The sequence below is a fragment of the Monodon monoceros genome, unplaced genomic scaffold (genome assembly GCF_005190385.1).
Source record: "Monodon monoceros isolate NGI ecotype Baffin Bay Population unplaced genomic scaffold, NGI_Narwhal_1 Super_Scaffold_21, whole genome shotgun sequence".
NCBI lineage: Eukaryota > Metazoa > Chordata > Mammalia > Artiodactyla > Monodontidae > Monodon > Monodon monoceros.
In genome coordinates this window covers 66659504-66686026 of record NW_021703778.1, presented here as the reverse complement: position 1 = coordinate 66686026, position 26523 = coordinate 66659504, and the positions used below count along the sequence as shown (strand labels likewise).

Here is a 26523-nt window from a genome sequence, read left to right as displayed (position 1 = left end):
TAAACAAACTATTTAAAATTGCAAAACTGTAATTAGGCAACTATTAATAGCAGTAGTAATCATGCATGTGCTTCATTAACATTAAAAATCAATTTATACGGAAATGTGTGTATGTACTAAAGACTTTAAAGGGCATCCCCATCAGAGTGCTCTGTGACTTGGAGAAAGAAAACCTCTGGAAAAACCACTGCACGGACCCCTGGCTTGTTCCTAAAGTTAACTTTTATGACTCTGAAGCCTACAAAGAGAGCAAATTGAGTTTTTAAAGTAAAAGCATACAAGTAACATGAGTTCAGAACAAATTCTTGAGTAGCTCTAAGTTCTCTTCCTTCAGATGTGTGTGTGAAGTGCACAACACTGGGGATGGGAGGGCTTGGTTCCTGTTCGGTTCTGTTAGATCCTGCCTCGGGTACTTGGCACAAGCTACTAAACCTCTTTGTGACTCAGTTTCCCCAGTTGTAAAAGTGGTGATGATAATATCTGCCTCATAGGATCTGTGTGAAAATAGAAAATGAGCGATCCATGTAAAGCATTTATAGGAGTGGCTAGAACATAATCTTTAGTGACTATAACTGCTCCTATCACCCTTCTCCTCTTCCTTGTCATCATCATTTTATGTGACTGCTCCCAATTTTCTAGGTTATGGCTGCAAATCTGATTTAAAATTAAAGACATTGTTTATATTTCTGAAGTACTGTTGTGGTATTTTTTGATTCTGTGAGATTACTCTGTAGCAGCTTCAAGTAAAGAGGGGACTTTTAACATTCAGCGACTCTTGTTGGGTTTCTGCTCTGTTCCAGGCTTTGTGGTGACCCAGCTGGTGACTTCCTGTGGTTCTGATGGACACTCAATGGCCCTGACTGAAAGTGGTGAGGTCTTTAGCTGGGGAGATGGTGATTATGGCAAACTCGGCCATGGGAACAGCGACAGGCAGCGGCGGCCCAGGCAGATTGAAGCCTTACAGGGAGAAGAAGTGGTGCAGGTCGGACAGAATATGGATAAGTTTATCTTTTTTTTTTTTTTTAATGTTTGTTTATTTATTTATTTGGCTGTGCCGGGTCTTAGTTGTGGCATGCGGGACATAGTTGCGCCTGGATAAGTTTATCTTTGAATGTAAGCATACTAGGTGTTGAGTTCTCAAGTTTAGGTAATGAAAAACAGTAGTAAAAATTTATTACCCCATGATAAAAGATCCAGTGTTTTTGGTGGTTCAGAGTCATTCTTGAGTGTCTCAGGAGTTTGAATGGGCTTTGGTGTTAGAATGGAGTCCTTTTTCCTGAGCCAGCTGGTTGACCCAGGCCAGGGTGCTTCAGGTCCTTGGAAGAAGTGGGGTTTAACTCCTGCCCCACAGTTCTTGATATAGTGTTAAATGGAAAGCTTTGCTTTCAACCTATCATTATCGTTACAAAGGTTGAGTTCATATACATTTTCTGGAAAATCAGTTTGTGATCTAAAATAATATTGTAAAGTTACATAGCACCTTAAAGTTTACAAAGAATTTCCCTATTCATTAACTCATATAGTCTAGGTCATCCCTGCGTAGCTGAAGAGTAGCAACACTTCCAAGGTATGCTGTTTAGCTTGGTCTTCCTGAGGATTTTGAGGTAGATCAGACTTGGGGGAGCAGGAGGGCCACTTGGGTGGATAGGACATACTGGTCTTGAAGATCCTGAGTTTTCAGTGAAGTTTACTTAAAGATTATTACTGTATTAATAACCAAAAAGGACTGATTTCTTTCTTAGTATGCCCTCTTGTTAAAATTTTTGTTCTTGTTTGTTCTATTCGTAGATGTCTTGTGGCTTCAAACATTCAGCAGTGGTAACATCAGATGGCAAACTGTTTACCTTTGGGAATGGTGACTACGGTCGTCTGGGTCTTGGAAACACTTCGAACAAAAAACTTCCAGAGAGAGTAACTGCACTGGAGGGGTATCAGATTGGACAGGCATGGAATAAATCAATAATACGTTCTATATGATCACAGTTTCTTGTTTCCCCTATGTGCACTTAGACATTGTCCTTTCAGGAAAACTAGAATCACCACTCGTACTTAACCTGATGTACATTTTGTTTGGCCTAATTGATAAACAAATGGAAGTCTTAATTCAGGATGTGACTATCTTAAAATCCTCTTCATAATACCACTTGATATGAAAGCTTTAAGCAATATAGTAACTCCTCTTCAGTATCCTGGAAGTAGATGGCTGAACTGCAGCATCATTGGTAGCTGCTGCTCTTAAGTAATAATTGTTCCTGACCTGTACATTTTGAGACTCTCTCTTAACAAGAAGATGAGATAAAATATTTTTATCTTTTACTATTTTTATCTTTTATCATTCCTTAGACTGTCTCTGGTGTGAATGAGTATTTTTTAATCATATGTACTTTTTCCTATCTTTTGTGCTCTCTGATTCAGAGTTAGCCACAGATATTTGAAGGATTTTACTTTGAAAAAGGTTGTTTTTTGTTTGTGGACATTAAGAATTTTTTTCTTCATGACACATTTTGGTTAACATATGTAAGGCCCTGAAACCAATAAAAATTTTTGGAAACACAGCCAGGTTTTTCACTGAAGTCAAGACAGAGTGTCCCAGAAATGGGTGTTTTAGGTATTGTGATTTGCCTTACCGCTCTGTTATTTCTCCAGGTGGCTTGTGGCTTAAACCATACTTTGGCAGTGTCAGCAGATGGCTCCATGGTGTGGGCTTTTGGAGATGGGGACTATGGAAAACTCGGCTTAGGAAACTCCACTGCAAAATCTTCACCTCAGGTCAGTATTGGCTTTAATCTAGAGATTCAGGCAACATGGTTTTCTTCTATGTCAGTACCTCTTTTTAGCTGGAAGTAATTTACCTTTAACATTTTTGGTAATTCATAATGAAATTTAGAAGCTTCTTTTGCTTATTCTTAAATTTCCAGCATTCCAGATCTTATTTTAAATAAGTAATTTTAAATAAATTAATTAAAATAAGTAATTAATAAGCATTAATTACTAAACTGGATATAAAAATGCTGCAAGGACAAGCATCTGTCTTTGTCATGGGCTGAGTAGTGTAGGACTACCTCCCATGTAGAGAAGAAATAAGTATAAACATATCTCCAGGGTGTCTTATGGAGGGAACCATGAACAATGTTTTGTAACTCTCTGCTTGTGACTGCCATTTCAGCTTATTATTACCACTGAATTATATATGTGCATTTAAAAAGTAATAGGAAATCCAAGTCCATAAACAAATGATTTAGAGGCTTTATTCACATTATAGAAGGTTTCTTGGCTCTTCAGAAGACCTCCTGTGCAATCCTTTTTATGCGGATTTTTCTAACACGTTTAAGAAGCAGCATGATTTACAAGTATTCAATTTATATTCAACTCCAGATTCACTGTCGTATATAGTCTGTGACATCTTGATAGCTAGACTGGTGAATATTCAGCTAGGGATACAAAAAGGAAGGAAATCCTCTCTGGAGAACATATAAAGCAGTTATTGTCACCTCTGAAAGCAGAAAAGATCTAACTGGGAGCAGCCCACGGCTTTACATGGTCTTACGGTGTTCTTTAAACAGCCATAGGATTCTCTTTGGTTTCCGTTGCCCAGAGGAATGTTTCCACTTCACATGGGGTCCTGGGGATTTTAGTTAAATGTCCCCTACCCCCTACAATATTCGCCCAAATTCAGGTAGTTTGCAGAGCAGTATGAGAAAATAACATTTAGGAGTGTGGATATGGCTGAAAACAAGTAAGTGACTATTAGTATTTTTATTGGAAGATAATCCTTGAGTTTATACATGCCAGTAGGCAAATTCGAGTGTTTTTATTTTCCTTTTTAAATTAATGTGCCTTATGCTTTTATTTTGCAGAAAGTTGATGTCCTTTGTGGAATTGGAATAAAAAAGGTTGCGTGTGGAACTCAGTTTTCTGTTGCATTGACCAAAGATGGTCATGTGTATACCTTTGGTCAAGGTAGGGCATTTTCCAGGCATTAATTATATTGCTTATTTTGTGCACACATGTATTACAGAAACATTTGCCTTCCAGCCGTATAGAAAGTGCTTAAACTGAGTCATTTTTCATTCTGGGTGATGATTGGCCACACAACCTTCATTCACTAGCGACTTTTCTGCTCCACTTTCATGATATTTGTTGTAAGGACAAACTCTCCTCCCCATTGATGGCCCCTCATGCCAGAGCCTTCATTCTTGCCAGAAGAGTTCCTGGCAAAGCCCTTCCCTTCCTCCTCTCTGCTGCCTCTGCCATGCTACCACAAACACTGCCTTGACCACCAGAGCTCCTCTGGATCCTGCCTCACTTCCCAGCCCTTGCAGGGACTGGGGGTCCAGGTCTTAGGAATTCACAGGCATTTGGGATTCAAATCTTTAAGTTCAAAATCTAAGCATCCACAGTGGGATTCCCTGGCAATATATTCAGCTTTGTAAATGGAACTTCTTTGCAAGTTGTAGTGACCGAAGAATGTGTGAGGAAGAGGGGGGAAGAAGTGAGCTGTGATTGAAGTTTCTAGTCTTGGAAGAACATGGACGCTGCTGAGGCCAGGGAAGTTGGTTCTGGTGAAAGAGATAAGGAGCTTAGTTTTAGTCATATTGAACTGGGGCCATATACTCTAGACTACATGTATAGAGAAGTCTAGCAAGTTACTGGGGATTTGGATCTGGAACTCCAGGGAGATTGTTTATGGAGATGTAGGTTTGCATAATTCCTAATGGTGTAGTTAAGCCATATTAATAAGCTCTAAGAAACCCAGGGAGAGAATATGGCATGAAAAAAGTGGAGGGTAAAACTCTAGGGAATGTGAGTAAAGGGCAGGTGAACATGGGAGAGCTGGCTTTGAAGAGAGTGGGGAGAGAGGTAGTTGGGGAGCCAGGACAGTGCAGAGTCTCTGAGGGGCAGAAGGAGCTGAGGCCACATTATCAGAAGGTAAAGTGGAGCTCCATGGGCTAGAGCTGGAGAAGAGGCTGCTGCAGTGTAGGCAGTTAGGACTATTCATGGCTTTTGAGAGTACAGTTTCAGTGCAGTGGTGAGAATGCAAGTTAGGCTGCAGAAGGTGGCCAAGCCAAACAGGCCTACAGCATGTGAAGCAACAGGGACTGGCCTGCACTTCGTAGAAGTTTGGCAGCAAAGAGAAGGGGAGAAGTTGGCTGGAAATTTGAGGACAGGACAGGTTGCATGATGTCTTTTCTTAGAATGCAAGAACTTTAGGGCCTCTGTGAATTACGTGCCAGTCCTCTCAAGTATGAGGATGCTAGAGGTGCCTCTTGGTTTGAAATAAGCTGCAAATTTTAAATTAAATTTTATTTATTTTTATGAAAAAGGAGATCGTGACATTTTGCAAAGAAACAGTTTTAAACTTTATTCGCTCAGAATCCAGTATACCTTACTGGCAAAGCAGCTTTTGCCCCAGTGAGTTATGTATGTCATTGCCATACCACCATAGGCATTAAATGACTCATCAGGAAATGTAAAAGGACTGTGGTGTGCCGTCAATAAATGTCCTCTTGCTATTTTTTCAGATCGTTTGATAGGCTTGCCAGAAGGGCGTGCTCGCAATCACAATCGACCACAGCAAATCCCTGTCCTGGCTGGAGTGGTCATCGAAGATGTGGCCGTTGGAGCTGAACACACACTTGCTTTGGCATCAACTGGAGATGTGTATGCCTGGGGGAGCAATTCAGAGGGGCAGGTACATATTTATCTCGCTTGCTGCTCTGTCATGTTCTAGAAATCTGACAGCATTCTTCATTTGGCAAAGGGATAAGCTAGAAACTCGGAATATCTACACAAGACCTCAAGCACGTCACTTTGCTCTGGGGCTGATTATCTGGAGTCCAGTTGTGCCTCTCTGTCTCTTGATGATGGTCTAGTAAGTGTTATATCATGGTTTAAAAAAAATCTGGCAGTACAGTAAAGTGGTTAAGGGGATTCGCTGAATACATATGTGCCTACACACACTGAGAAGTGCCTAGCACATAGTAAACAGCACTTTATAAGTGTTCAGTATTTGCTGCTATCACGATTAATCATCATTTTCACTACAGTAATAAAAGAGGCTAGGTACTAGGAGCATCAGTTGATCTGGAAAATGGAAAGGATGAAACAATACTTCTATATTTTATAATATGACAGTATACAAAGTATGTTTGTGTTTGTTCAGGAAGTCTTGTCACTCCCATTACGTAGAGTAGTAAACTGAGCCTGTAAGAGGTTGAGAAAAGACTCAAGAGGTTGATGTGTTCAGCCTATCCTGTATGTGGAGAAGGGACACACTTTGGTGGGGCAGGTCTGAGATACCTGCTACTAGAGTGGCTTTCAGCTCCACATGCGAACAACATCTCCTTCCTCTGTAAATCCTCTCTACGTCTAGCTGCCCCTAGAGCCAACGACCCTCAAGTTCAAGGTCCAGTATTATTCACAGTAGCTCTGTGGTGTCCTCGTCACTATATTAACAGATGGGGAAACTGCTCAACAGTGTGGTTGCACATTATCTTAATGAGAAGGGAGTTGCTGTTGAGACACCTTTGGAAGGTCCCTGGCAGGGCCTTGACATGATCCTGCCTGATGATGTTGAGATGCTCAGCCACTGAAACACTGGGTGTCCTAGTCGGACCCCAAGGACAGAGATCCGGAGTTGAGAATCTGCTTCTATGTATGTTTTTATAATTGTTTATTTACTGTTACACAGGCAGTCCATGTTAAAAGTCAAGAAATCAGTGTGTTCTAAGTAAAAGCTCTATAGATCATTCTGTTTTGTTTTTTTTTTTAACTTGCCAAGAATTTATTTCCTCTCTAGAAGTGGAGTTCAAAGATGTTTTCAGTCATTAAGACTCGTCTGCTAGATTTGGAATGACCTTGTTACAGCTTAGTTTTTAGGAGACAGTATAAACTATGAGGATCATTCTGATAGAGAAAATCAGAACTAATTTCATTGTTTTGATGCCATTGCTTGGTACAGATAGTAACTTATTTGTATCTGCTACCATCCAAGACAAATTTTATCATCTTGACTTCCTCTCTTCCTCTTTCTAATTGAATCTCTGTGTATTTGTAATTTATTTCCAGCTTGGCTTAGGCCACACCAACCACGTTCGAGAACCAACCCTGGTAACAGTTCTGCAAGGGAAAAACATTCGGCAGATCTCGGCCGGTCGCTGCCACAGTGCTGCATGGACAGCGCCACCTGTCCCACCAAGAGCACCAGGTGAGGGATGACATATCCCTGCTCCTGCAGCCTCTCTTTCAGCACTCCCCAGCTGCACTGTTTGCTTGCCAGCTTCACACTGCATCCAGGCACCATTCTGAAACCATCAAACCTTCCCCCACACAACCAAAGCACTCTTTGTACTACAGTACTGCAAATACTTTCAGAGCAGGCGATTCTCCTGCAGACTTCATTACATAGCAGTCCCTCTCTGCTCCCCAAAAGAAGAAAATGTATCACTTAGGCAAGCAAAATTTATAATTTTGGAATAGCAATAAAGTATTTTTTATATATAGTAGTGATGAACTGTAACTTTCTAAGCCATGCTGTTAAGGAATAAAGATGAAAAGCCCGGAGACCACTTGTCAGCTTCTTCACCCTAGTCAGCCATTTGAAACATGATGTTCTCTATACATTGGCACAGCAGAAAAACAAAAAAAAATTGTTGCCATTTTACTCCAGTGTATATAGCAGGACTGATGGGCTGTTTCTACCTTTTGTATGTTTTGCTTTTAATTTATTACAAAATCCTCATAGGTCTACAAAAAGATATAAAGAAAATAAAATGCATATTTGTGTACCTAACACCCTACTGTGTACACTCCCTGATCGGATCCATCTTTTGTTCCCCACAAATGTAACCATTGCCTTAAGTATGATACTTATCCTTATGCATTTCTTCATATTTGGTCTATTTCTTTCCCAGGCCCTCAAGTCCTTTCTAAAACCATCCTCTGGGATCTAAGGCACTAGAACTTCCCTGAAGTGACCTTGTGCCTGAGAGCTCCGTATTCTCATCCCTTTTTGTGAAGCCCTCTACTTTTAGCCACAGGTCCTTGGGAAAGACTTCCCATAGAGATTGTTTTCTCTTACATACCCTGAGAGAGCAAGGTAGGACTGCCAAGTAGATTCCAAACAAGCAAGAGATGGTTTCTGGTTAACAGAGCCCAGAATGAGCAGTGCTGCCGGCCCACTGACAATTTCAGGTACTCAGGGGCCTATTTAGCTTCCAGTGGGATTTCCCTTCCACTTCAGGACAGAGACCATACAGCATGGTGGCTGAAGGTTCAGACTCAGGAACCACATTGCTCGGGTTCAATCCTGGCTCCTCCACTTAGGAGCTGAGTGACCCTGAGGCTCAGTTTCTTTGTCTGCAAAGCAAGGGTAATAGCACCTATTGTAAAGAACTGTAGGAGTAAATGAATCAATTCATGTGAAGCTCTTAGAACAGTGCCAGGCACATAAAAGTACTCAATAAATGTTAGCTTTAACTAATAGTAGGAAAATACCTCTGAGAATTGAACTGTACAAATCTTTATTTGCAGGAAACTCAAATAAGTTGAGTATCTTATTCTTAGTCTTTTGTGTGTTTCTATAAGATGATAACCATGGATACAGTCCTTGTAGTTTTTGCTCTGCAGAGCTCTTATCCTTGCAGTATAAAGCCTTCCTGAATCATCTACTGATATCTTTCATTCTGTCATGGTCACTTTCTGTCAGATCCCTAGTAAGTATGGGAGGTGGCTCTGCTGAGTTGCCCATTTCCATTTTCCAGAACTGCCTACCTGGTCCTGGCCCACACCTTGTGTTATTATGAAGATGACAATTGTTGAATATGAAAGAATGAATTTGGGTTTTATTGTTTGGAGTTTTTTTGTGCAGGAACTGTTTTAAGTCCCATAGTTAAATGGGTAACTAAATTAAAGGAGAAAAAAAAAAGCAAGTTTCCATAATGATAAATTAAAAAGATGTTTTACAAACCAACACAGGTGCATCAAAAGGTGCATCAAAAAATTAAGATGAATGGATGGTGAATAGGGGAATTGATAAATAAGTGATAAAGCATATATAGCAAAATATTAATTTTAGTATTTAAGTGGTGGGAATGGGTGTTCATTATATACTTGCAACTTCCATGTGTGTTTGAAATTTTTCAAAACACTAAACATGATGAAAACAATGCATTTTCCTTTACAAGTGTGCATTTGTGTTCTGGGCAGGTGTGTCAGTGCCTCTGCAGCTGGGCCTGCCCGATGCAGTGCCGCCCCAGTATGGGGCGCTGAGGGAGGTGAGCATTCACACCGCGAGGGCCAGGCTCCGGCTGCTTTACCACTTCTCTGACCTCATGTACTCATCCTGGAGGCTACTGAACCTCAGCCCCAACAATCAGGTAAAATGGTGGCTTGGAAAGCAGTGCCTGTGATGTGCTTACCAGGTCCCAGGGCCTCTTTCTCAGCCTTCAGAAAATTCTTGCGTAGCTAATGCTTTTTACTCTCAGCACCCAAGAGATGTAGAAAAGGCACCAATTCTGTTCCCCTTTTATTGCTGGATTAAGGACAGTCCAGATATAGGTTATCATGCTGTTGAACACACAGTGGTCTTCCTTCTGTGTTTCGGTTTGTCCAAAGTTCAAGGAAGTATGAATGGCTAAAAGCTAAGCATGTATTTTCTACGAACTCCAGAATATGATTTTAAAGCTTAAGCACACAAAGGTGTTAGCACCACAGTCAAGGTGCTTATGTAAGTGAGTCTGAGAAATTTTGGAGACTTCTTGCTCTCCTTACAAATGAGCTTACAAATGAGCATACCCTGTGGAGGGATAGGTGGGGGAGAGAAAGTAAATTTGGCTGATTTGATTGTCTTTGTAGAACAGCCTGATAATTTAGGAAGAAAGCAAGCTGGCTATGTTTGTTTGTTTGTTTAATGTGTAGGCATGCCTGCCAAAATGTGTGTTAGTTTGTAAAACTGTTAGTCAAAAATCCTTTGGGTAACCAGTCATGGCATATGAGAGGTTTGAGAAATCATTGTTAGAAATAGATAATCAACCAGGCAACAGAATACTGTGCAGCACTAAACAAGAGTGTTAGCAACCTGTTGTAATTAGTGAGAGAAATGTGTATGGTATAAAGTGAGGTGAGAAAAGCAGTGGAAAATTGAATAAATAGTATGGTCTCGAAAATGTGAAAAGGAAGGAGACTGGAAGGAAATAGATGAAAGCGTTAATGGGGCCATCTCCATATGATAGGATTATGGATGATTTTATTTGTGTGCTTGTGTGTGTGTCCTTTTCTGTATCTTCTAAGTTTTTAAAAATAATAATCATACTTTACCAGAAAAAATATTTTGAAAAAGTTGCTAATAATGGCTAATACCCAGATTTATGCTTTTGAAGTGCATTTCTAAAAGTGAGATGTGTTACTTCTTTTAAGCCTTAGACTGTACCATTTCTGCTAAGCTTACTTTCTGTTACAGAATAGTACATCTCATTATAATGCTGGAACATGGGGCATTGTGCAGGGACAGCTCCGACCTTTGTTAGCCCCAAGAGTCTACACCCTCCCAATGGTGCGCTCTATAGGAAAAACCATGGTTCAAGGCAAAAACTATGGACCTCAAATTACTGTAAAGAGGATATCAACCAGGTTAGCATATTATGTATACGTGTATATGTTTCATTAACTAGCATTTTGTGAGATGGACTTACTACTAACTGATCTCTGTGAGGAAGCCTTAGCTTCCTCTTTGTAAAGTAGGATAGTAATAGTATTTTACATCAGTACCCAGTGTGGTTACAGTGGGCCTAGCACAGTGTTTGGCTGTTGTTAAGCTGGCCTGTTCATTCACTGGTGGGAAAATATCTTCAAGTGACTTTTGTGGTGATTTGAGAGCGTTGTATTTCATTATGTTTTCCCTTTATTTTAAAGAGGAAGGAAGTGTAAGCCCATCTTTGTTCAAATAGCAAGACAAGTAGTTAAACTGAATGCATCAGACCTCCGTCTGCCCTCCCGAGCCTGGAAAGTTAAGCTGGTTGGAGAAGGGGCTGATGATGCTGGAGGAGTGTTCGATGACACGATCACAGAGATGTGCCAGGTATATTCATGCAGTGTCCCCTGCTGAGTTGTGCACTCAGGTGGTGGCTGTTTTACTGTTTCCAGGGATTACTCTGGCATGTTTTTACAAACGTAAGCAAGGATGCATCTGTAACCCTTACATAAAGTTACGCTGTTAATGATGTATAGGTGAATTACCGCAAAGGTTTGTGAAATGCTTTGTGAAGATGCCTTACTGAGTAAGTGCCAGTGCTTCGCCATCTACCAGTGACTCACCATCTGTTGTGCTGTGTAACACTGGCAGAGGAAACAATGACACATATTTACACTTATGTAACAGACAAATCCAGGACCACCCACGTGCTCCCATTTATTTCAAAGTCTTAAGATTTTGAACCAGGGCTTCCCTGGTGGCGCACTGGTTAAGAATCTGCCTGCCAATGCAGGGGACATGGGTTCAAGCCCTGGTCTGGGAAGATCCCACATGCCACGGAGCAACTAAGCCCATGCACCACAACTACTGAGCCTGCACTCTAGGGCCCGCGATCCACAGCTACTGAGCCCACGTGCCCCAGCTGCTGAAGCCTGTGTTCTCTAGGGCCTGCGTGCCGCAACTACTGAGCCCACGTGCTGCAACTACTGAAGCCTGCACGCCTAGAGCCCGTGCTCCGCAACAAGAGAAGCCACACAATAAGAAGCCCATGCACAGCAACGAAGGCCCATGGCGGCCAAAAATTAATTAATTAATTAATTAATTAAAAAGAGTTTGAACCAGTTCATATTTTAAGATCTACAGTGGCAGCTTTGCTTCCAGATCAGCTCTGACCCTTCCAGCTTTGCCTAGTATCAGGATTTTTCTGATAAATCCTGTAACTAAAATAATACTTGGCTATCATTTACTAAGTTTATTTGAATATCACTGTACCCTGCTCACAGATACCCCAACTCGTGCCCTGGATTGACTTTTTCATCTTAGTTCTGCACATGGGGGAGTCTCCTAAATTCATTTTAAATTACAACCACAAAAATAATTATAGAGATGGCTGGTTGTCATATAGCATTGTAAATTCCTCAATATTCTCTTTTCAGTATGATTTTTAATGTTAATTGTTTCGTTTTCTTGATGCATTTGATTGTCATTTCTAAGAAATTGTTTTTCTTTCTTCTACAGGAACTTGAAACTGGTATTGTTGACCTTCTTATACCCTCTCCCAATGCTACCGCAGAAGTGGGTTACAATAGGGACAGGTAAGGGCAGTCAGCAAGTGTTATTGAATGTCTGTAATAATAACTCAAATTTATTGAGTGCTTACTATATGCCAGGCACTGTACTAAGTGTTTTACATGGATTATCCCATTGAATCCTCATGATAGATCTAAGGAGTAGGAACTGCTACTGTTCTCTTTTCACACATAGGAAAGACACTTACATCATGACTTGTTATTTATTATGAGATCAACTCAATGATAATATAGAGGGTTAGAGGAAGTGCAGACTTGACATTGAAACCAGACTTCTTTCGTGTTTCTGAAGGCCTACATGGCCTTCCCTCAACGAATTAAAACTCATTGAAAACCTTTGATATGCTATCCAATCACAGCAGTTAGTATTTGCAATTATGTATTATTCCTTTATTTGTCGAAGTTTGAATTTTGGATCCTGCTTCATGGACTTGTAAATAATAAATGAAATGATTTTAGGAAATAGGGCACCCTTGAGCAGGTAGCTTAAGGACTAATAGATCATTCACTTACCCTCTTATGGTTCTTCTAAAAATAATTCAAAATATGGTCCCTGTGCTGTCCAGAACAATAGCGATAGGCCATATGTGGCTACTGAGCGCCTGAAATGTGGTTATAGGAGCTGAATTTTAGATTTTATTTAATTAATTTCAATAGCCACATGCGGCTAATGACTGCCATATTGGACAGCACAGGTCTAGACTAATGCTATAGCCGTTTGATAACTTATTTCTAATAAAAATGAGGACAACCTTGTTTGAAATAGTTCCTTTAATTCTGCAGGTTCCTTTTTAACCCTTCTGCCTGCCTCGATGAACACTTAATGCAGTTTAAGTTCTTGGGAATTTTAATGGGGGTTGCCATTCGCACAAAGAAGCCTCTGGACCTCCACTTAGCCCCTCTGGTGTGGAAGCAGCTGTGCTGCGTCCCACTCACCCTGGAAGACCTGGAGGAGGTGGATCTGCTCTACGTGCAGACTCTCAACAGCATTCTTCACATTGAAGACAGTGGGATTACCGAGGAGAGTTTCCATGAGGTAAATAAATCCTGGCTGGTTCATGTTTCTGTTGGTGTTGACTAGAATTTTTCTGCGTAAAGCTCAGGTATGGCCTTCCATTTGCTGTCTGGCTGACCCATGCCATTTGCCATTGCTGCGCTTAGCAGCTCAAACCAGCAGTTTAAATAACTGCTAAGAGAGTCAGCTCCAGCACCCAGCTTCTGCTCCTTCCCCTTTAATCCATTCTCTGCCTGCTAGAGTGAAGGACAGAGAGAACCCAGGTGGAGAGGGAGGCCTTGGATGACCAGAGTTCATCAAACCTGATTTGGAGGCAGAGAGATTCAACCTCATTTTTAATTACAACCAGATGAGTCAGCGCTCTCTGCCGATCAAGCAGCCTGATCAGTTATCTCAGTTGCCTTGTTTTCATCCTTAAAAATTTTGATATTGTTAATGTTTTTCTGTATTTGTGTGTAACATACTTTTTGTGGTCATTTCTACCATGGAGTAAAAATTCGTTTTTCTTCTACTCTCAGATGATTCCTCTTGATTCTTTTGTTGGCCAGAGCGCCGATGGCAAAATGGTTCCTATAATCCCTGGTGGAAATAGTATCCCACTCACGTTTTCTAATAGGAAGGAGTATGTGGAGAGGGCCATTGAATATCGACTTCATGAAATGGACCGACAGGTGAGATGAAACATTTTGGGAGGTGCATATGAATGTTTGCATTTGTCTCCAAGCAGGAGCTGTCTGGTTTTTACTGAATTTTGGCATATGAATTCACTGTGTTGATTAATCAGTATCTGTTGGGTTGGCCAAAAAGTTCGTTCGGGTTTTTCCACACGATGTTATGGAAGACTTTTTGGCCAACCCAATATATTTCAGTCCCTTTTCAGAGACTTTTCAGGCGTAGTCTCAGGGCCTGCTGTCTCCTCACTCAAGGCCTTAGGTGAGCCCTGAATTGGTCACTGGTAGGATTGAGGCCAAGCCCTCCCCCAGGCCTTCAGAGCCTGCCTTCTCACTCTCACTCTTCCTCTGTCCTGTTTGTCTTCATTTCTTACTGCCCCCCAACCCAGTGTCCCACTCCAGCTTGGTCAGTCGGGGTCCATGTGAATGAACCCGTAAACAATGGCCTTGCAATCCCACGTGAGTGCTTCTTTCCCCCTTCTGCTGCAGTCCTTCAAGCCCCAGCTGAGAATGCATCTCCTCTCTGGACAGACTTGCCTCCAGGTCTGTACATATCTTTCTTGTTACCTAGAAATTCCTCAAGATATCACATACTTCTGTGTTGTGGTCTAAGAATTAGGCTGCAGAGTTTGGGTCTTTTTTCTTCAATTAGTGTGTGAGACATTGAATGAAAAATGGATTTCATATATATAACTTATATAGTCTTGTTCTATGCTGATATGTAGTAAGCATTTAATAAATGATGGGAGTATGGTGAGTGACCACAGAAATGAATATTGTGTCCAAAAGTGGTGGTTTTGGTTATACAATCCTTCATAGCCACTTCAGTAATACCTTATTTCCAGAATATGTTGGGTTCTTCTCAGGAGCTAGATGCAGGCTCTGAGGCTGTGTAGTAATTTGAAGTGTATATATTCTACACCCTTCACTCCTGGTTCCTTCTTTGACTCTGACTTTGGGCCAAGTCCAGTCAGAAAACTATACCCTTTAGCTTAGTAAGGGTGGGTCCTGTCAGCAATGTTGTTTACACAGCCAGGGCTTAGGGTTTGTCTCTAGTTCTTGAATATGTTTACTCCTTACAGACTGAATAACTGACCCAAAATTTCCTGATCACTTTCTGCATGCCAGATGTGGTACCAGGCACCCGCATGTGTGGCTTTTCACATAGTTACTCTGAGAGAGAGAAATTACTATCACCATTTCACAAATGAATGCATGGAGTCCAGAGAAGTGAAGTGATGTGCCCAAGGCAAAGCCAGGATCGCAAACCAGGTTTAACTGTGGTGTCCAGGCTCTTGTGCTGACCTTTCCTATGAAGGTCAGATTGACCTGCTGTCCATCAGCTGTGCTCTGCCCTGGCTTTGTTGCTTTCTGGGTAACAAGGCCATCTTCCTCTTTTCACTTCCTCCTTGTCTCTTAGAACCCTGTATTCTTCCCATAGCTGTCCCCAGTTGTCCCCGACGCAAGCAGCCATCCCTGTACTCAGCCTTTTTTTTTTCCAGACAGCTTTTGGTTTTTATCCTTCCAGGCAAACAGCTTGTTTTTTGGCAGACTTTGGCTGGGGTGTTCCCTTTACTATCAGTAGAGACTGCCCTCACTGCCACTCCGTTCCTTAGCCCTGGGCATGACAACCTGGTACAATCATAACTCCAGGGCCTTCCTCGAGGTGTGGCTCCTGTTCAGGTTCTCTGGTTTGCTCTTGTTTGTGGTAGATGGTTTTGAATTGGCCAAGAGTGGAGAAGTTATTTATGAAAGAAACCTGGAACAGTGATGGGTCTGTGTGTAGAGTGCGCACTACTGCAGAGCCTTGGAGGGGTTTTGCCAAACAGACTGTGTGGCAGCCTCTGGCAGCACCCCTTCGGCATTCCCTGACTGACCTGTTCTCTGCGCTGTGCTAACAGGGGCTAACTGCCCAGTCACACAGACTCATTTAAAATACCTGTCATAATCATGGGAGCAGCAATTATTTACCTTATTTTTCAGATCAGAAAATTAAAGTAAAAGAAGTGGTGGAGCTGGGATACAGAACCCATCTCCTGATCAATTTTTCTGTCCTTTTTGCGGCCTTCCTACAAAAGGATATCTCAGTTTTACTTTCTTCTTTGTACTTTTCTTTTTCTTTTACAATCAGCACAAATGATTTTTACAAAAAGGATATAACTCTTTTCAAAAGAAAATATAAATTACAAGAACAGTAGAAGCTCTAGACACATCCTCCAAGAGCTTCTTACCCTCATGAGAAGACAAAGTATCCCACACAGCACAGTTTAACAGCCCATGGCCGTGTGTGATTAGGAGTGTGGTTGGCATTAGGGAAGGCCCCAGTGGGCTGGGATTTTGTGGGGCAGGGAAGGTGGGCTCCTGGATTGACTTGAACTGGGACAGGAAGGAGTGTATGAGTCTTACAGGCAGGGAGAAGTTCTAACATAGGGTCAGAGACAAGGAGGTTGGGCCGTGTGCAGTCATGCCAGTTCTGAGGGACAAGTAGAGGGCCTGGGAGAAGATGAGCACGCACGAGGTGCCCAGCCCAATTGGGTCCACCATGGGTGCCCAGTCTATGCGCACACATTGAATGAACAACCTCTCCTGGGAGCAGGTGGCTGCGGTCCGAGAAGGGATGTCCTGGATCGTCCCTGTGCCGCTGCTGTCCCTCCTCACAGCAAAGCAGCTGGAGCAGATGGTGTGCGGGATGCCTGAGATCTCTGTAGAAGTCTTGAAGAAAGTGGTGCGGTACCGGGAGGTGGATGAGCAGCATCAGCTGGTGCAGTGGTTCTGGCACACGCTGGAGGAGTTCTCCAACGAGGAGCGGGTGCTTTTCATGAGGTTTGTGTCTGGAAGATCTCGACTACCAGCCAACACTGCTGATATTTCTCAGAGATTTCAGATCATGAAGGTTGATAGAGTAAGTAAGATATTTTTTCTTCCTTGGTAATGTGTGCCTTTATTGCTTCCTTGATGCTTGCATGTTCGGCTTCAAGTAGGCCTGCCAATTCAGGATTAATGCTTGGAATTTCCAGACTTTTTTAAAAAATCAAGCACAAAAACTTGTTTAGAAACATCACATAACTTCAATTTTTAAAAGTCCTAAATGGGGCTTCCCTGGTGGCGCAGTGGTTGAGAATCTGCCTGCCAATGCAGGGGACACGGGTTCGAGCCCTGGTCTGGGAAGATCCCACATGCCGCGGAGCAACTAGGCCCGTGAGCCACAATTACTGAGCCTGCGCGTCTGGAGCCTGTGCTCCGCAGCAAGAGAGGCCGCGATAGTGAGAGGCCCGTGCACCGTGATGAAGAGTGGTACCCGCTTGCCACAACTAGAGAAAGGCCTTGCACAGAAACGAAGACCCAACACAGCCATAAATAAATAAATAAAATTAAAAATAAATAAATTATTTTTTTTAAAAAAAGTCCTAAATGGATGTAGAAAGCATACTACAACCAACAACCTTCACTGAATCTTCCAGTAACTTCCTGAATGAAAGCTAAGCTTGGCAGAAGTGTCATCATGTTGCCTCTGCCTCATATTTCCTATGCCTTTTCATTGTGTGACTTCTGCACTGGGACACAGTCTTGTTTGTTTTCATGAAGATACTAACCATTAACTGGTGCACATGCTCCAGAAGGAACGTGAAGACACAGGGAGCAGCAGTAACGTGCTCTGTGGCTACGTGCGTGGCGTGCATCACGGAGCAGGCAGTGCAGCTTCCCTGCAGCCTGATGAAAGGTCCCTGCTGCAGAGCTCCAGCCCAGCTGCTGTTTTGACAGATGGCTTAGGAATAAAAGGGCTTAGAGGCTTAAATGCACACTGCTGCCAGAGTCATCTTTCTCAAGCACCTCTCTAACCACGTCACTCTTTTCCTTTCACACCGTTCAGCGGCCCCTTGTGTTGACTCCAGCATAGACGCCAGCCACCTTAGCAGTCTTCAACACCTCCACAGTTGGGCCTCTGCCCCGCCTTCTGATATCACCTCTTGATGCTTATTATGTTCTGGCCATCGTGGGCTGCCTGCCTTTCTCCTGACAGACCACACTGTTTTTTATTTTGGGGTTTTTGTTTGTTTGTTTGTTTGTTTTGGGAGATTTTTTTTTGGCCGCACCACATGGCTTGCAGGATCTGAGTTCCCCAACCAGGGATTGAACCCAGGCCACGGCAGTGAAAGCCTGGGATCTTAATCACTAAGACACCAGGGAACTCCCAAGGTCACACTGTTTTTAAATGTCTGTGCCTTTGTGCAGGCTATTCCCACTGCTTTAGTAAGTTCTCCTCCCATCCCTTTCCATCTATGCCTGGCAAGCAGTTACTCACCGTTTAAGCCCAATACCGATGTCATCTCCTCCAGAAAGCCCTCCTGGATGCTTTCCTATGCCTCCTGACTATTCCTCCAGGCAGACTTAGATCTTCTTATTATCCATCTCCTGGACACTTGGTACACTCCTCGAACCCAACATTAAGTTAGACGTGTCTGTGTTCCCTCTTTCTCCTCCTCCACCCGCCGTGAGCTGGGCAGTCCCCTGAGCAGGGCCCATGGTGTTTATTCTGGAAACAGTAAGGAAGGTAGGACCTCCTCACTCAAGGGCCCATCCTACCAGTTTCATCAGGTTTCAGTATCTGCCCTTCTGGTGTTTTTCCTGTAACTACCCCTTCAAAGTTGCCGTAGTCAAAGCCGTCCCTCCCCTGCTGCCTCCTGAGGCTGCCTGCCTGGGCTCCACTCCTGGGCTTGCTGGAGAGGCCATGCACAGGAAAGGCTATGAAAAGAGCCTTTCTGTAAATTTTCGATGTGACTTGCCAGAAACTGTAAGTTGTAAATCTGTTTTGTTGCTTCAGAGAAAGATGGGGAGGAGGAAATGGTTTGCTTCTCTTCAGCTCTGGAAAAAAGCCTTGCCTTGTATCTGTCCTGGGCTACCCTGCCATCCCAGGAGTTGATCCACTATTAATCCCCTGCCTGGGGGGTTTTAGCCTCAGAAAACTGACCACTATGGGTCTCTGCTTTGTGACTTTTCAACCATTTCTCTAGTTTCCAAATCAGAGCCACCCGTTGACATTCCCCTTTAATGTCTTTGTGGGTTGAGGGTTTTCTGCATTCATCACTGGCTCTGGCACAGCTCAGCTTCTGGGCCCTCCATCTCCCACCTCTCGGAAATGCACTCACCTGATGGCGAGTTCTCAGGAGGAGGAGGGCTGGTTTCAAGGAGTTCAACGAGAAAGGGAGGACAGGTTCTTTTCTAAAAACTCATTTTTAAAAAAATTATAAAAACAATGTAAATCATTATCATTACAGATAGTTTGGAAAATAGTTGTGTTTGCAAGGCAGGACGGTGTTTGCAGGGAGGGACAGGAATCCTGTCCCTCCTACTGGTAGCCATTTTCACCTTTCACCTTTGTGTAATTCTTCAAGCATATACATTTTTGCATGACGCATTTAGAATTTTGTATTCTGCTTTTTCCACCTAACAGTCTATCTCCAGCACTTTTCTGTTTTGCTGCTAATCTTCATAATTATCATTTTAAACGACTGCATCACCATCAGTTAAAGGGCTGGGCTGGGATTTCATTAACTACTCCTTCCTCATCTGAGCGGTGTGCTGGTGGCCATGGCAGGTGAAGGATGGCAGAATGCTCACTAGGAGGACGGTGAGGGGAGGAGGAGTGTGGTGGCTCCCTTACAGTTCCTTCCATTTCACTGGCTCTGTTGGGGGAACCCCTGTAGCAGCTTCAAGTTTGCACCCTCTTGGTGAAAGGGAACAAACTCTGTTGCACTCCTACGCTGTGGCAGGCACTGTGCGAAGTGTGTTCTGCCAGGTAACCCTGCCAGTCAGGGCTCATTCTCATTTCACACATGAGGGCTTTGGAGGAGTGAGGAGAGGAAAGAAGCATCTTCGCCAAAAGCTAGATGGCCACAGGACACCAGAGCCTGCACTCTTCCTACCACTGCCAAGTCTCTGCTTGCTCTCCAGGTGGCCGTGCAGTCAGTCATGTCCGCGGAGCCCACCTGAAGGCAGGGAGAAGTGCTTTCCTGACTTTGGGGGTGGTGGTGATGAGCAGCCCTGCTCCCCCCATGATACCCCAGTGCTGCAGTCATGGCTCTGGGTCTCTCTCTCCACAGCCTTACGACAGTCTGCCTACCTCACAGACCTGCTTCTTCCAGCTGAGACTGCCGCCCTACTCCAGCCAGCTGGTCATGGCTGAGCGCCTGCGCTACGCCATCAACAACTGCCGCTCAATCGACATGGACAACTACATGCTCTCGCGAAACGTGGACAACGCTGAGGGCTCCGACACTGACTACTGACCACCCAGGGTGCCGTCGCCCCTCCTTCTTCTCGATAATGCTCACTTCCAACTTAATGCTGATACACTTTTATGGTAACTAATAGATGTTTTAGGAACATAAACCGACATTATAAACAGTGGCCACATTTAGTTACTCTAAATGTAACAAAGAAATTAGATGTTTTTATTTTTCTGTGATTGTACAAAAAAAAGACAAAGTGCTTTAAGTCAGGTTTTTCCCTCCATATTTGTGGTCACTTTTGGTAAGTTTGCATGGAACCATTTTGGTGCATTTTTAGTTGGGAATGGTACATTTTTGTAAACCCACCCAGTGAACATGAAATTGTACATTGTGTATAATTGTTCATTAGAAAGGACAGTTTTACATGAATATTCATATATTTATTTTGTTTTAATTTGAATTGCCTGTGCAGGGTTCCTTATGCAGAGAAATAAAGCCAATTCAGGAATCAGTGCATGGGCTGCTTTTGTTATTGGAGCTTTGATGAAGAGAGAATGAGCTTTCAGACTAGTTTCACTCCGACAGCTTTTTGACTCCTCAGAAACATTCCTTCACACTGGGCTTTGCTTGGAAATGACAGAGCAGAGGGCCACATGGGTCTAGCAGCCCCCTGAGGTGAAAGCTCCTGTGTTTATTGGTTCTGTCATCCTTGGTCTCTCACTGTGTTCCCTCACTACAGGGTCCCTGTGTCCATCCTTTAGCACTATGCTTCCTCCTTCTCCGTAGCTGGCTTAAAGTGTAACACGCTAATAGGAGCCTTTCTTGAACAGCCCCAGGATGCCTGGTACGGGATGCAGCTCTACTAGGCCAGGAGGAAACTAACTAAAGTGATATAGTTCTGACTGCCCACCGCCACCGCCCTTTGAGGAGCCAGCGGATCCAGTGATGGAATTAAAGAGCGGGGCAGTTTACAATAGCATGTCATCTACCCTGGAAGGGCAGCCAAGTGGGCACTTAGCATACATGAATATGTGACCATGTGAATGTGTGAATGAATTTGAGAACTAATGCGTGGCTTTTATGTCCTTGAATGATGGTGTCCTTGAATGATGGTGGGGAATTGTGCAGGGGACTGGGGAAGGGGTTACACCCTTGGTGCTTAAACCCAGACCTTGAAGGCCCTGGGCGACGTGTTCATTTGCTCAGGCATGTCAGAATGAGCATGTGGTCCTGGGAGAAAGGGCTATCTGGAGAGCGGCTGTGAAGGCTCTGCGAGTGGGAACAGGGAGAGGGCACAGCCTTTGGGTGGCTTCCCTCTTCCATCCACTTCCATCCACGGCATGAAGTAGCGTTCATGCCGCACGCTACTTCCAGTGTACTTCATGGACAAGGTCAAGGCTGACAGCCTGCTCAAATGAGGTGCCAGACAGAGAGCCTTCTAGGCACTTGTTTTCCACCAGGAAGGTAAAAGGTGTGTGTTTGTGAAGAGAAATTGGAAGGAAGATGTGGTTTTGTTGGCTAAGATGATGTGGTGCATGGATATTTCCCAGTGAGTATATCTAATAATATTTAGAATGAAGACATTTCAGTTTTATGGAAAAGAGGCTTCAATTGGCATTGTGTCTCAGAAGGAGACCACAGCTTCTGGGGACCCCCAGGGGGTTCTGAGCCTTTAATACTTGATCTGAGAGCTCAGTCAGAAGCAGCGGTGAAGGTCTTTGTGCTTGAAGCACTCACTTGGGGGGTGGGAAGGCACTGTCCGGGCCTCTGGGCCAGGAGGGAACTTCTCTCAGCGAAGAACGGCCTCTGTGTGCTGCTGAGATCCTGGACAATGCCAAAAGGGGTCTCTTCGGGCCTTCTGGGCTGGCTCCTGGTGACAAGTACCTCTTCCCTCTTGGTGGGCTGGGCTCAGGGTGTGCCGAGCTGAAGGCTACGTCTGCAGTCTCAGACTATTTTAAATCACAAGAAGGCCTTGACCTTCATGAGGCTCTGGGCTCTGCTGCCCCAGTTCCCTCTGGACTCGGGAAAGGGCACCTGCAGCAGGCTGATGCTCAGGCCCCACCTGTCAGGCCTAACGGGTGGCTCCTCAGGAGGCCTAACTCTGCGAGGAAGACCTGCACAGACACCTTGCTTTTATAACAGATGCCATTTCTTTGCTGGAAACCTGTCATTTTTCTTCGTTCTCTGAACTTTTGAAGCTCTGGGAGAGAGGAGGAGGTGTGAGTCCCTGATGTGAGGAGCTGAAATGAGCCTAGTGCCCCTATTTTTTTCCCCCATAGTTCACTTTCAACCCCCATAGAGGCTTAGGCCTTTTTTTTTTTTTCTTTGCTAGACTCATTCAGTTAACAAATCCTTGCAGTTTTTATCACCCTTAAAAAGTCTCAAGAGAACTTTGACCCCCTAGCCTTTAGATTTCCTTAAAGGCCCTTTCAAGGTGCAGCTTTTTTCTGGGCCTCCCAGCTTCGTGGCCTTTGCCCAGCACTGCCAGTGAGATGAAACCTATATGTGGTGAGCTCGCTTTTTAGCAAAAAGCAAGTCTTGGGCATTGAATCCCAGAGCTGGAGGAATCCTAGAACTAAGGCATCAGGTGATCTCTCCCTTTACAGACCAAGAATTCGAGGTCAGGAGACGGAAAGTGCTGGATCACAGGTACTTACAGACGAGAGCTGCGAGTCCTGGCTTCCTGTCAGCACGCCAGTGGTGGAGTTGAGGGGGCTCAGTCAGCCCCCTGCAAACATTCAGCCTGTGCCAAAACAGGCCAGTGTGTCCCTGTAAGACAAGCCTCAGAGCACAATGTACCCCCCAGCAGGCTCTGCTTCCTAGGGAGCAATCTGGAGGCCCTGACCTCAGAGCACGTGGCCCCAGCCTCTGCTGGCGTTGAGGGTCAGCCGACTAGCCAGTATGATGTGGTGACTGGGGCCAGCCCCCCACTAGGGGGCACTGTCCTGCCCCAGTGCTGAGGTTCTGCAGCCTCCCACTAGCTTTCGCTTTGGCTGCCTTGGCCGCAACTGAGAGTGAAAAGAGTTAGCATTCAGGAGCGGGGCACAGTCTGTGGTGTGTTCTAATGGAGGCTGTGAGGGCACAGATAATCCCCAAGCCATTTCCAAGTGGCTGTGGGTCAGGCTCCCATCTCCCCCAGCTCGCCCTTCTCTGGACATGCATTGGGCTTCCTGACTGTCTTCCCGAGCTGTGCCTGCTGCTGATATCAACCTTATGGGAGCTGGGGTCAGTCTTCCAGTCTCGGCTCAAAGGCCGTGTCCTCCATCACGTGTTGCTTCTTGTGGGTTCTGCTGGGCACTTGGCTTTTCTAGCCTCCTGTGGACGTGAGGACCCCTTTCCCTACCTTCTGCCTTCCAGGCAGTACACGATTAGACAAAATCTCAGCACAGTGTTACAGAGAGTGTACTGGTCCTATTTTACAAATAGAGAAATGGAGGCTCCGAGAAGTCATCATTTGTCAGAAGTTATGGCTGGCAGAGCTGGGAGAGCACTCAAAACCCCCCTCAACCCCCAGCTGCATGTCTTCTGACTAGAGTGACTCCCTTGAGGTAGGGCCTGGCCCAGCCCATGCCCAATACCCAGTAAGTGTTTGTGAGATGAATGAATTGGTGGATTAATTAAGCATGCAGTGCCCCTTGTTCTATGCAAACCTGAGAGAAGAACTTGAAAGCTGTTTTTAGACTAAGCCAGGGCACTGTGTTCTGTCCAGTGCCTTTGCTCAGTGCCTGGTGATGTGAATGCACAGGGACTGTTAGAAGGCAGCGTGGAGAGTAGTGCCTGCCTTCCAGGAGTACCTCAGATGGGCCTGGGCTCAGGGACCCAAAGGTCCTGTGCAGGGGGCAGGGCCTAACCGGAGCCCTAGAAACAACGCTGGACACAACTGTCAGCACATCTTTCGTTCTGTGATCACTAGTCTTGGTACGTGAGGGTTTACTAGGCATCAAGGGGAACTTAGCCCTCATTTATAAAAGAGCTTCTGTGGGAAAAGGAACCTCAGGGGAATGTAGGTTACCCGCTTTCTAGCTGAATATACAGTAACCTTTGTTTGCTTTACAAACACAGTCTCATAACCCTTAAGAGAACTTTGCAAACAAGATTCTCTAGCTATCCCAATATACAGGTAAGAAAGCTGAGGTTTGAAGAGGGCTGACCTGCCCTTGGTCAGAGAAGAGCTAGAAACCAGGTCGTGTTTTTCTCCCAGACTAAACCACCAACTTAGGGCAAACAAGACCTCTGGGAATTGGGGCTTATCAGAGATGATGAAAGCAAAGCCATGGGGTTTAAGTGGCTCTGCTTTAAACAAACATTTAAGTCCCTGGAAGCCTGAGCTTTCTTTCAACATTGTTTGCAGTAGTGGCTGAAAAATTAATTTCCTGCAAAGCCTCTCTCCAGAGTTCAGAGCAAGGGTGGGTAAACTAGAAAATCACCCAGAGGACGCCTGGGTCTCACAGGCTAGTAGTAGGCCCTCGCGTTCCACTGCAGCTGGTGGCCTGGCAGGGCTGGCTTTCCCCACACAAGGATGAGGAAGGATTATGCCGGTCCAGGGTCAGTGCGGTTACCGGTTTCTGGGCTAAGGGGTGGTCTAACCAGGGGCCCAGGGGCAGCAACTGAGGCCTTCGGCAGTTGGGTTTGGAGGGGTTTGGGCGAGGTAGGGTGCTGTTTGCCTGCCCACAGGCTCTGCCTAGAGAAATTTCAGCCCCTCTGGGCCTTCACCGTCATCTTCTTGGGGCCCTGGCACCTGCTGGAGGTGGCCTGAGTGGGGGATCTCCACCTCTCGTTTCATCCTCATAATAACCTCTGAGGCCTGGGTGAGGCCCCTCTTCTCCCTTATTTTTCTCATCACCTCTCCTGCTTACCTTTCCTTCTCACTCACTCTGTTCCAGCCATAACACACCAGCCATGCTCCTCGTCTGGGGCCTTTGCGCTGGAGGCTTGTTGCCTCTTGTCTGGAATATTTTCCTCCAGACTCTGCACCGTTCTCTCCCCCACTTCCTTTCTCAAATGCCTCCTTCTCAATGGGGCTTACATTGGTCGACCTCTTTTAAGTTGCTTTTTCCTTTCCAGCAATTCCCAAATATCCTCTCACCCTGTATTTTCCCTCTTCCCCAGTACTTATCTCCTTATACACCAATTACTTACTGTCTCTTCCCCCAGTAAAACATAAGCTCCATGAGAATGTCTTTTTTTCCTTGCTGTTTCCCCAATATTGGAGCAACGAATTAAGGAACCCATGTGTGTGGTCAGGCCTCTCAAGATGGCTGTTCTCTTGCTCTCTTTACATCCCCTGCCTGACCAGTGCCTGTTTCACCTAAACCTTACACACATGACTGATCTTCCTTTGTTCTTGTCCCAGGCCCCAGCTGAGGCTGTTCTTATCAAAGGGGTGGTGAGGGGCGTGCCTTTCCATTGGTTTCCCTCGTAACTAATGAGCTCACCTGACATCAATTCCCCTATAACCGGTAATCTCCCCTCCCCCCCACCAAGCGAAGACTGCCACCATGTCCTGCCCACCATCAGCTGCGCACAGTGGGGCGTCACTCCAGGGCCTTGCTTCAGACACGTAAGATTCCTCCATCCATTAAACCATTGATGCCTCTGCTGCTGACTCTGGGCTCCTTCTTCAGTCTTAAAGCTGGACAAATGCAGGCCTTGCAGGCCTGTGGCGTGCAGCCCAGGGAGTAGGCATCAACAGCCCCTTTCACAAAGAAGAAACACCTGGCCTCAGGTGGTTAAAGGGCCTTGATCTCAGCTGGTGATGGGAGGAGCCAGGGTGTGAGTATCACCCATTACTCCACCATTCTCCCTCCTTTCCCCACTTACCCAAAGTTTTCCCCGTGTACCTAGAACTGGGAGGCTGCAGGATGGCTGAGAGCCCTTCCTTTGGTGGCTAAAGGTGGGGTACCAGTGACTAAAGCCCTGAAGTTGAACTCCAGGCGTGCGCCCACGTTCAGCAAATATAGCAGGTAAAAATTTAACTTTGCATTGCCTTTTAATGGCTTCGTTAACCAAGGATTTAACCAGGTCTGCTGCTTTTATGTCTTTACTTTGGGTTTTTCCAATGATTGTTTCCCTTTATGATGGGAGAACGGTATAAAATAAGGATAACAATCCAGTTTATGAAAGAATCACAGCAACAAGCGAATTTTCTAGAATCGCGTTTGCAGTCACTGCTAGGAATGCATCTGCCAGATGAAAGGCTACCGGGCTCGGGGGGGGGGGGGGGGGGGGGGGGGGGGGGGGGGGAAAGCCCCCAGGGAACCCGTCCGGGGCCCGCCTGCGGCCCGGGCCCCGGGGGGCCCCCCCCCCCCCGCATTCGGCGGCGCCCGGA

At 44.9% G+C, this 26523-nt stretch overlaps 1 protein-coding gene across 12 annotated transcripts in view; it reads left to right on the top strand.

Annotated features, from left to right (window-relative positions):
* The window catches only part of HERC1 (HECT and RLD domain containing E3 ubiquitin protein ligase family member 1), a 214857-nt gene extending 194150 nt beyond the window's left edge, over window positions 1-20707 (top strand). For all 12 annotated transcript variants that reach the window (XM_029239001.1, XM_029239011.1, XM_029239006.1 and 9 more), the window contains 14 exons: window positions 801-982; window positions 1789-1944; window positions 2647-2769; window positions 3858-3960; window positions 5523-5692; window positions 7069-7207; window positions 9208-9377; window positions 10460-10629; window positions 10912-11077; window positions 12209-12285; window positions 13063-13315; window positions 13813-13965; window positions 16562-16867; window positions 20067-20707. In XM_029239001.1, the coding sequence (XP_029094834.1) occupies window positions 801-982; window positions 1789-1944; window positions 2647-2769; window positions 3858-3960; window positions 5523-5692; window positions 7069-7207; window positions 9208-9377; window positions 10460-10629; window positions 10912-11077; window positions 12209-12285; window positions 13063-13315; window positions 13813-13965; window positions 16562-16867; window positions 20067-20252 (2354 nt within the window). In that variant the 3' untranslated portion in view covers window positions 20253-20707. The remainder of the gene's footprint in view (window positions 1-800; window positions 983-1788; window positions 1945-2646; window positions 2770-3857; window positions 3961-5522; window positions 5693-7068; window positions 7208-9207; window positions 9378-10459; window positions 10630-10911; window positions 11078-12208; window positions 12286-13062; window positions 13316-13812; window positions 13966-16561; window positions 16868-20066) is intronic.
* Window positions 20708-26523: the final 5816 nt, after the last annotated feature.